The 11085-nt window shown below is 44.9% G+C and overlaps 1 protein-coding gene across 1 annotated transcript; it reads left to right on the forward strand.

The window, feature by feature from the left end:
- Window positions 1–5824: 5824 nt before the first annotated feature.
- LOC143933146 (putative G-protein coupled receptor 33) lies at window positions 5825–10367 on the forward strand. The gene is made up of 2 exons (XM_077456081.1): window positions 5825–5939; window positions 8492–10367. The coding sequence occupies exon 2, from the start codon at window positions 8495–8497 to the stop codon at window positions 9533–9535; it is 1041 nt and encodes a 346-aa protein (XP_077312207.1). The 5' UTR covers window positions 5825–5939; window positions 8492–8494; the 3' UTR covers window positions 9536–10367.
- Window positions 10368–11085: the final 718 nt, after the last annotated feature.

Raw genomic sequence — 11085 nt, forward strand, 5'->3', positions numbered from 1 at the left:
AGGGTTGAAAGAGGGAAGTAATGATTGTGCCTGTGGGCATGATGTGTAAAGCGTGGAGGGTATCAGAACAGTAGCGAATTGTATCAATCTTCTGTTTGAAGTGATTAGCAATCTCCTGGGCAGTGAGTGAGTTGGCGGGTGGAGGCGGTGGAGGACGAAGTAGAGAGTTGAAAGTAGAGAAGAGTTGACGGGATGATAGGTTGCTGATGAGAGTGATAAAATAGTTCTGCTTGGCAGAGAGGAGGCTAGAATTGTATATTTGGAGGGCAGATTTATATTGGTTGAAATCTCTCTGAGACTTGGTCTTGCACCACAGGCGCTCATGAGCACGACTACGTTTTTTCAGACTTCTAGTGACATTCGTTTGCCAAGGTTGAAGGGGTCGGGGCTTGATTCTGTGTGTAGTGAGGGGGGCCAGTGAGTCCAGAGAGGCTAGAAGTGAAGTGTTGTAGACAGAAGTGGCTAGGTTGGTGCAGGATAGGGGTGAGATTTTGTCGTAGAGGTTGTCAATAGCAGAGTAGAGAAGAGAAGGGTTGAGATGATGTAGGTTTCTGTGGGTAACTTTAATGCGGTTGGAGGGAGAGGAGGTGAAGGAGAGGGAGAGAGTGAAACTAATAAGGTGGTGATCAGAGAGAGGGAATGGATAGTTAGAGAGGTTGCATGGAGTGCAAAGGTGAGAGAAGACGAGGTCAAGGATATTGCCTTCGGAGTGAGTAGGATCATGTATCCACTGCTTCAGGTCAAAGGAGGAGGTTAGGCTGAGAAGTTTGGAAGGAGCAGAAGTGTTAGGCCGCGTACACACGGGCGGACTGTTCGCCCAACTTTGTCCGCTGAACAGTGTTTCAGCGGACAATCCGCTCGTGTGTGGGCTTCAGCGGACAGTTTCAGCGGACAGTCTGACGAACAAAGTTTTTCGGAATTCCCGTAAGACAGTCCGCTGAAACTTGGTTTCGGTGGACAGTCCGCTCGTGTGTAGGCTTGTTCGACAAACTACGTTTCGCGCATGCTCAGAAAGGATTTACACGGCGAAGGTTGCATTGCAGTGTATTGGACGTCGAATTTCTCGTCCCGTCGTACGTGCCGTTCACGTCATCGCGCACGCTTTCAGCGGACTGTTCGTTCATCGTGTGTGGTCAAGTCCGTCCATGCAAATTTTGAGCGGACTGTTTGTCGTATTGTTTGACGAACAAAGTTGGGCGAACAGTCCGCCCGTGTGTACGCGGCCTTAGTATTAATAGGGATGTTGAAGTCCCCGAGAATGATTGTGGGGATTTCAGAAGAAAGAAAGTAGGGTAGCCAGGCAGAGAAGTCATCAAGAAATGTTGATACTGGTCCAGGGGGCCTGTAGATAACCGCTATTCTTAGAGAAATTGGAGTGAAGAGACAAATGTAGTGTGCTTCGAAAGAGGAGAGTGACAGAGAGGGAGGTGGCTGAAGTACCTGAAAGGTGCTATGTGGGGCTAAAAGGATTCCGACACCTCCTCCCTTACGTCCATTGGATCTGGGGGAGTGAGTCCAAAGAAGACCACCATGGGATAGGGCCGCAGAAGACGCAGTGTCTGATTCGTGGAGCCAGGTTTTCAGTGATGGCGAGTAGGTTAAATGAGTTGGTGATAAAGATGTCATGTAGAGAGGTGAGTTTGTTGCAGACAGAGCGGGAGTTCCAAAGGGCACAAGAGAAAGGGAGTCTGGTCTTGGGAAGAATAGAAATGGGAACTAAATTGTGTTGATTGCGGCTGCTGCCAGAGGGTGCAGGGTGATGGGTACAGTTTAATGATGGAGGTCCAGGGTTTGGGGATATATTTCCAGAGGTTAGGAGAAGCAGGAGGGTGAGGGAGATAATATGAGAGTGAGATTTATATGAAGGGATATGCCCCAGGGTCTTGGAGATTTTTAGTGTGTGTGGATTTAGAATTAGCAGGAGTTGGTGGGTTCAGTAATAAGGAGAGGACAGAAGTGAGGGTGATATATATATGCTGTGGGGGGGAGAAGAGGGGTGGAGTTGAGATAATTTTAGTATAGAGGACAGAGCTGTCAGAAGGAGTGGTAGAGAATGCATGTTATAAGGAGAAAGTGCTAAAGGGTTAAACGAGGTCACCTGGTGTCTTTGCGGTGTTTTTCAAAGTATTTTTTTGTGTACCTTTGCTTTGTGCATTCGCTGAAGTGCAGAGTCAGAAGTGCTTCCACTTATTGAAATCCCCCCCACTTGGAGAAAGAGCCCCAGTTGTAAATGTGCCCCCTGCAAAAGCTTCCCACAAAATGAAGCTTAGCTTTATACTGATAGGGGTGGGGTGTGGGTGGATTTCAATTATCAATCAGGAGGTAATAAAGCTTGGCTGGTTAACAGGGCCAAATTCTAACTTCAGAAACAGACTAGCAAGAGGGCACTAAAGTTAGATGAGCCATCATTTTGGGTAAGACAAGGCAGATAATAAAGCATTGTAATGTGGACAGGGCTACAGACTGTTGAGCAAAAACAACATACCAGCATTTTTAAAGACACACATGAAAAGCAGATAGCAGTGTTTCAGATTTTGGGTGGAGGAAGGGTCAATTGTTACAAAAGGAAATAGCTGTGGGGGATGAGCTGATGGAGAAAGTAAAACAGTGTATTAGTTAGACACAGGATAAGCTTCTTTAAAGAGAAGGTTTTTCAAATGGGCTGTGATTGGCCCTGTCTGTACCATGTGAGCACTGTGACTATTCACAGGTAGCAACACAATTGTACACAATGGATGGCATGAAAGGAAGACATCTATTGCTTATAATTATCATGTGATCTGCTGTGATTGTTCACAGGGATCACATGGTACCCGCAGCGGGCTGGTACAGTGATCTGTCATTGGGGGAGTCCTCCTGACACAGCTGGTGACAGATCGACTTGGAGAAAGTCATATGACATCCACTCGGAATAACGAAAGTCCTGCCTGGCCTATTGCAAGTGGTTAAACTCCAATCATGAAACTACCTACATGGAGTTTGCATGTTTTCCCAGTGCTTGTTGGGGTTCTTACATTGTGAGCTCCTCTAGGGCATGGACTGATGTCGATGTACAGAATATAAAGTGCTGTATAAATTTTTGTAAATACTGTAATAAATAAAAATAGATTGACTTCACCTACTTCTCACTGTTCATTCCATTTGGCATTCAGAAATGGATTTAAAGTGGTTGTACAGCTAGAAGATATTTAACCTTACCTGGTCTGCTTTCTCCCAGTACCCCACCATACTTACCCGAGTCCAATCTCAGTCAGCGATGTGCATGGGAGCAGTGGCTCTCTCGGCTCTCTCTCCCCTCATTGGCTGAGAGACAGCAGTGGGAGCCATTGGCAGTGCAGAGAATTGGGGGAGGGGCCAGCCATGTGCAGTGTGTCTATGGACACACAAGTGCCCCCATAGCAAGTGGCTAGGTTTTGGGGCATTCAGCAGGGGGAGAGGGCAAGAGTGTCTGCAGCGGGCCGTGTTTACATCTGCCAGAGCTGGATGTGATGTCATGACATAGCTTTTGACCTTAGGGTTGCCACCTTTTCTTCAAGTCAAACCCGAACACTTTAGCGGTGCACATCGATCTTTTTTTTATAGTATAAACTATACATCTATTTTGCTACTAAATAACATTTCTAATCATATGAAGTTAATAACAACAGTTCCCCTTTACATCAGAGTCCACAGGGTTTCCCCTTTACATCTGAACTTGCAGAGTTCCCTTTCACTGTAAGGGGGGACTCTCCAGACTCTGATGTAAGGGAGAACTCTGGGGACTCTAACATAAGGGATGCTCTGGGAACCCTGATCTAAGGAGGGACTCTGAGAACTCTGATGTACGGAGAGGACTCTGATGTAAGGGGAAAGACTGTGGCCTCTGGTGTAAAGGGAAACTCTGATATAAGGGGTGCTCTGAGAACCCTGATTTGCCTTAGTGTACTTACTCAGAGGCAAGACAGTGAAGGGGGGAGACTTCAGTCACAGATGAATGGATGGTGAGATGGATGGTGAGCTCACTCACCTCTTGACAGTCAGCACCTCTCATACAGTTGGATCTGAGGCTGCTGGACTTCAAATTTCTGGCCCAAATTTCCCTTTTCTGAGGCACAGTGCCAGGGATTGGAGTGTGGGCAAAGAGGGGTAGGGGTGGGGGGGAAGAGGGTGCAGATCGAGCCCTCTCTCCTCTCCCATCTGTATGTGTTGGGGGGGGGGGGTTGTTAGTGTTGGCTTTGGGTAGTGTGAAAGAGTAACAGACACTCTCAGCTTAGACAACTGCAGCCAGCAACCCTGCTGGGAAGCCATAGGCCAGTCTAAATAATGTGCCCGGGTTGCAGACAGTCTGAGACCCGGACACATGACTCCAAACCCGAACTGTCCGGGTGAATCCTGGACAGGTGGCAACCCTATTTGACCTCCCAGGGTCATAGATATGGCCGGGTACATGGCCAGCTCTATGTTAATTCGGCTTCCCAATTAGGGTTGCCACCTCATCCCTTCAAACACAAACAAATATGAATTACTTCTGAGGTTAAAGTGGTTTTAAACCCTTACAAACCACTTTGACCTGCAGGTAAGCCTAGATTAAGGCTCACCTGTAGGTCCAATAAGATATTTACTAAGACAGTCACAGCTGTCTACGGCACACGCCGCTGCTAAGGCCGATATGCCATTAATGGCGGCTCCCATGCACATGCACGGGAATGACGTCATCGCTGCTCCGGCACTGTGAGTGGCCGGAGCAGCGATACCCCGAAGAAGATGGATGCTCCGGACTACAGGGGACAGCGGTGACATCGCTGGCTCCTGTGTCAAGTAAGTGACACATAATGGGCTACTATGCGATGCATAGTAGCCCATTATGCTTTACCTTTGCAGGGAGACAAAGAGGAAGTAAACCCATAAGGGTTTACTTCCTCTTTAATTTAATGCAGATAAGGCACTAAGTAATTACCACCTTAAAGAGGAGTTCCAGAATGTATAAAAAAAAAAAAAAAGAGTCAGCAGCTACAAGTAAAAAATGTAAAATAAGGACACTTACCTGTCTGGGGATCCCACGATGTCCCGCATCCCTACCCGATACGTCAGGCGCTGGCATCTGAAGTAAGGGAAACAGGAAGTGAAGCCTTTCCTTCTGTGCATGCGCATGTTGTGCTGCGCTTTCTGACTGGTCCCGCCATCTTCTGGGACCAGTGTGTGTCCCAGAAGGCAGATGGATAAAGAAGGAGGGACCCGGAAATGTCGTAGATCGCCATGCAGCTATCTTATCCTTTTTTTCCTTAAACTTCCCTCCTAAAAAATTTTTTCTTTTAAATTCCCTCCTAAACTTGGGGTGCGCTTTCTACGCCGATAAATACAGTAAATAAAAAACAGAAAATCATGGCAAAATCGCAGTAAATTTACAGTTAAATAAACACAGAAAGCACAGCAAAAAGCACTGCGGAAACAGTAAAAAGCAACATACATAGATGTGAATCGAGCCTAAAGGGATGAGATGGCAACCCTATTCCCACTGAATAGCCGCTAGGACGGGTTTTACATTAAAAGGAATCACCAGGCGAAAACCATGATATCTGAATGATTCCTGTAGATGAAGGCATCATTCAGATATCACCACTTCAACTGAAGGGCATCATATGACGTCCTACGGGCGTGCAGCTAAAGAAGTGGCATGGCGAAGCTACAAAACATTTTCAATATTACATAACAAGTCCAGCTGATTGTGACTACTACTATCTATAGAACATGTCCAGTTGAACGTGACTATTACTAGCTATTCTTTTAAAAGGACAAACATAGATACTTCCTTCCCCCCAGTCCTCGCTGCATATTCAATGTGAAACTTTATACTTTACCCTCCACTGATGCAAACAAATCCACAATTTCCTTCTGCTATGCTGGGTGCATATGATCTCGTTATCAGCCTCTAGTGAATAAGAAGCTCCAGAAGACTAGTGGTAAGTCTCTTTATGGTTCTATTGTACTTTTTTTTATTTGTTTGTTTTCTTTTGCATTTCTAACGTTTTTTATGTCGCAAATGTACAGAATGCCGCACTAAAGTTGGTGGGAGATGCAGCATTAAAATAAGTGTGACCCTATCTGAATGCCGTTTAGTTTACTAAAGCAGTGTTTATCAAAAATAACTGCTGTCTTAAAACTTCTTTCACCCTATATTGCAACTTAATGCTGCTGACCTTCTGCAGCCTCTTTGCAGCCACTTTGTTTCTACGTGCGCCCCAGCCAGGGCTGTATGGCATCTCTCAGTGTGGTTCTCTGATTATGATAAGAGTGGACCGTGACTGCTTTCTCAACCAGGGTTCCGAGAATCCATAGGGTTCCTCCAGGGGTAGCTAGGGGTTTCTTGAGCTGTGGCTAACTGACCTCCCATCTGATGGTGCCTGCACAGTTCCAGGTTCAATGCCACTTGGCAGAGCCATTGGCACTGCTGCAAGGGAGTCTTTCTGGCCACCTCTGTAAGGGGGACACTCTTCCCATTTGCCACCACCAATTAGAGACATTTTCTTAATGACCTCTGAAAGACTAATCTTACCAGGGTTACCCTGAGACCTGAACATTTTTTCAAGGATTCCCCTTGGGTAAAAAGGTTGAGAAAGGCTGGCTTAATGTGTGTTGAAACAACCACTTGAAACAAAGGGCCAGTTTACTGTTATTCAGGTTTTAGGGGGGCCAGACTGTGGCTGGTAGGAGTAGAAAATTCACTGCCATCAATGGGAATAAGCCCTACCCCATCACTGGTTTTAATAGGAGGAATAGTGCCCCATTGTTAGTATCAGTTGGAGGAATAGTGCCCCATCGCTGGAGTCAGTTGGAGGAATAGTGCCCCATTGTTTGTATCAGTTGGTGGAATAGTGCCCATTGTTGGTGCCAGTTGAAGAAATAGTGCCACGTTGTTGGTGTCATTGGGAGGAATGGCACCCCATCATTGGCATCAGCGGGAAGAATAGTTCCCCAAGGGCCAGATAAAGGCAAACAAAGGGGCACACCTGCCCCCCCCCCCCCCCCCGGACCATAGTTTGGATACTATGGGTTTTAATCACAAATACTTGATGTCATACCTTAAATTCATTATACTGACAACTTTATGCAATAGGAGACTGGCACCTTCCTTTCTTGGTGCTTAACCACTTCCCGCCCGCCCTATAGCAGAATGACGGCCGGGTGGTAGTTCAGTTATCCTGACTGGGTCGTCAAATGACGCCCAGCAGGATAACAGCTGCCACGCGCCGTGGGGGGTGCTGATTACGGCAATCGGGGGTGCGGTGTGTCAGTCTGACACACCACTACACCAATCTCGGTAAAGAGCCGCCGCCGTGATCAGCCGTGTTCAATTACGGCTGATCAGGAAGCCGTAAATGTTGATCAGCTTCTCCTCACTCGCATCTGACAGACGCGAGTAGAGGAGAGCCAATTGGCTGACAGGGGTGGGGCGGTCTGCGCTAATTGTTTATCAGCGCAGCCCCCCCTTGGATCTCACCCAGGACCACCATCATGCCCCCCCTAGCCCACCAGGTAAATGCAAATCTGTGCCAAGGCAGTCGCCAATCAATGCTCAGGTGGCTGCCAATCAGTGCCCACTCACAATACCTGCCACTGCCAGTGCCACCAGGGATGCCTATCAGTGCCGCGTATCAGTGCCCATCAGTGCCATGTATCAATGCCCGTCAGTGCCGCCTATCAGTGCCTATCAGTGCCCAGCAGTGCCCCCTATCAGTGCCACCCATAAGTACCCATCTTTGCAGTCTTTCAGTGCCCATCAGAGCCCACCAGTGCCACCCATGAGTGCCCATCAGTGCTGCCTATCAATGCCCATCAGTGCTGCATATCAGTGCCTTCTACCAGTGCACATCAGTGCCGCATATCAGTGCCCATCGTCATTGCCCATCAGTGCCCGCTAATTGGTGCCACCTCATCGGTGCTGCCTTATCAGTGCCTATCAGTGAAGGAGAAAACGTACTTATTTACAACATTTTATAATAGAAATGAAATTAAAACTTTAATTTTTTTCTAAATTTTCAGACTTTTTTATTTGTTTAGTAAAAAATAAAAACCGCAGAGTTGATCAAATACCACCAAAAGAAAGCTCTACTTGTGGGAACAAAATTCTAAAAATTCTCTTTGTGTACAGTGTAGCATCACCGCGTGATTGCCATGTAAACAGCGACAGCGCAGAAAGCTGAAAATTGGCTTGGGCAGGAAAGGGGGGTAAGTGCCTGGTACTGAAGTGGTTAAAAAAAATAGAAAAGAATAGAATATACCAAAATAAAGAAGAAAAAAAAGGAGGGGGGGGGCGGCATCATTTTGCAATTTGATTATTTATGATTTGTTGCACATTCAACCATCAAAAAAAGTTCCTACCATCAAAGACAAGGCTAGAATGTTTTTTTCCCCATGTGGTTTCATTATAAACATACCAAATAGAAAGAATTTTATGAACTCCAGTTCCTGATAGATATTAATTGTCTATTATGCATTTTATTTTTTCCAAAAGACAATGGATAATAATACAACACATGGATGGCCGCTCAACATGGACAATGAAGCAATCTATGAACCTTTCACGACTCCCAAGATGATGTCATCTTTGCTTCTGCTTTTAATATTTGTCTTTGGATTGATTGTGAATTCCTTGTATCTTTGGGTTCTTGGGTTCAGGATGAGAAGAACGGTGAACACAACCTGGTTCCTTCACCTAATTTTGATGAACTTCTTTTTCACGCTCATCACCCCATTTATTGCTGTGTATTTGATGATGAGACCTCACTGGATCTTTGGCCTGTTCTTGTGTAAGCTTGTTAACTCTTTAGTATCGGTATGCATGTATGGATCGGTGTTCACCCTCACAACAATTAGCCTTGACCGGTACTGCTTGGTGTTTCACCCTCATTGGTATAGAAAACACATGAACACCCGCAAAGCTTCTCTTATCTGTGCAGCATTGTGGACATTCGCTCTTTTATTCAGTTCTCCTTACCTAGCATTTCGTGATATAAGAGATAGGAATAATATCACTATTTGCTACAATGACTACACCCTTTCTGGCAAGTTGGATGAACGACAGACCAAATGGTCCTTGTTTGGTTTCCGATTTCTTGTGGGATTATTAATTCCTCTAGGTATAATCACAATTTGTTATCTCAGTATTTTTATCAAGATGAAGAGAGAAAACCTGGCTAGGTCTACCAGACCATACAAGATAATTTGTACTGCTCTCCTATCCTTCTTTATCTCCTGGACCCCTTACCATGTGTGGTATGGAATGATGGTGGAGCCCGGCAAGTTCCCGGAGAAATTACTTGAGATCTTACTGATCTTCACAACTTTATTCACATGCATCAACTACTGCCTTACCCCGATACTTTACCTGTTCATTGTGGAAAGCTTCAAAAACATTTTCAAAAAGTCTCTGGTGGCCCTAATCGAATTAGTTCTCAATGAAACCTACTCCACGGCAAACAGGAGTCTCGAAGATCGGAAAGAACTGGAAAGAGCAAGCGTTGTAGCCACAAAGGATGTAAAAGAAGAAGGCTCTTGAACCCAAATCTGTCAACTTCTTCTAGATGACTTTGGTGTGCCCCGAGACATTGCATTTTATATCCTATCAAAAATGATCTAGGATAGTCTTAAAAGTCCATATTTTAGGTAAAGCTGGAATTTTGTTGGATCAGTCAGCATCTGGCTTCTTGTATGTCCTGATCACTTAAAGTATAACTAAGACCCCTTTCACGCTGAGGTGGTTTTCAGGCGCTTTAGCACTAGAAATAGCGCCTGTAAAGCGCCTGAAATCCGCCTCCTATTCATTTCAGTGTGACTTTTTTTACACTGGGACGGTGCGCTTGCGAGACGTTAGGAAAAATCCTGCAACCGGCATCTTTGAGGCAGATTGGGAGCATTGTATACAGCTGTAAAGGCCCTGCCCATTGAAATGAATGGCCTGAAAAGCGCCTTGGAAATGCCAAAACACAGGTACTTTTAACCCCTTCTTCAGCCGCTAGCAGGGGTTAAAATCGCCCCACTAGTAGCCAAAAAGCACAGCTTAAACAACGTTATAGCGCTGCTAAAACAAGCAGCGCTTTGTCGCAAATGCATGGGCGGCCCCAGTGTGAAAGGGGTCTAAAGGCAACATTTTTTTTGTTTTTTTTTGTTTTGGATAAAGTGGAGAGGGATTAGAACACCTTTCAGGATTTTATTGCTGTCTGTGCCCCCTGTTTGGGAGATTTATGCTCTCTATTTGTCATGTTTACCATTATCAATAAAAGTGAAAGTAAAAGAAAATCACAAATTTTATTTTTTCCCCAGAAAAATAATAGAGGGGAAATGTTCCAATGGGGACCTAGTTTCTGATGATATAGGGCTCCCAAAGAGATTCCCTTAACCACTTTCAGACCGGACCATTTTGCTGGTAAATGACCAGAGGTCTTTTTACAATTTGGCACTGCGCTGCTTTAACTGGTAATTGCGCGGTCATGCAATGTTGTACCCAACCAAAATTTGCGTCCTTTTCTTCCCACAAATAGAGCTTTCTTTTGATGGTATTTGATTGCCTCTGCGATTTTTATTTTTTGCGATATAAACGTAAAAAGACCGAAAATTTTGAAAAAAAATGATATTTTCTACTTTTTGTTGTTAGAAAAATCCAATAAACTCAATTTTAGTCATACATTTAGGCCAAAATGTATTCAGCCACATGTCTTTGGTAAAAAAAAAGTCAATAATTGTATATTTATTGGTTTGCGCAAAAGTTGTCACATCTACAAACTAAGGTAAGTTTTCTGGAATTTACGCAGCTTTTAGTTTACGACTGCCTATCTCATTTCTTGAGGTGCTAAAATGGCAGGGCAGTACAAACCCCCCCCAAATGACCCCATTTTGGAAAGTAGACACCCTAAGGAAATTGATAAGTGGCATGTTGAGCCCATTGAATATTTTATTTTTTTGCCTCAAGCGATTGAATAATGACAAAAAAAATATTGTTTTTTTTTTTTTTACACAAAGTTGTCACTAAATGATATATTGCTCACACATGCTATGGGCATATGTGAAATGACACCCCAAAATAAATTCTGCTGCTTCTCCTGAGTACGG

The sequence above is a fragment of the Lithobates pipiens genome, unplaced genomic scaffold, assembly GCF_037356315.1.
Source record: "Lithobates pipiens isolate NorthernLeopardFrog02 unplaced genomic scaffold, aLitPip1_a1.2 Scaffold_27, whole genome shotgun sequence".
Classification (NCBI taxonomy): domain Eukaryota; kingdom Metazoa; phylum Chordata; class Amphibia; order Anura; family Ranidae; genus Lithobates; species Lithobates pipiens.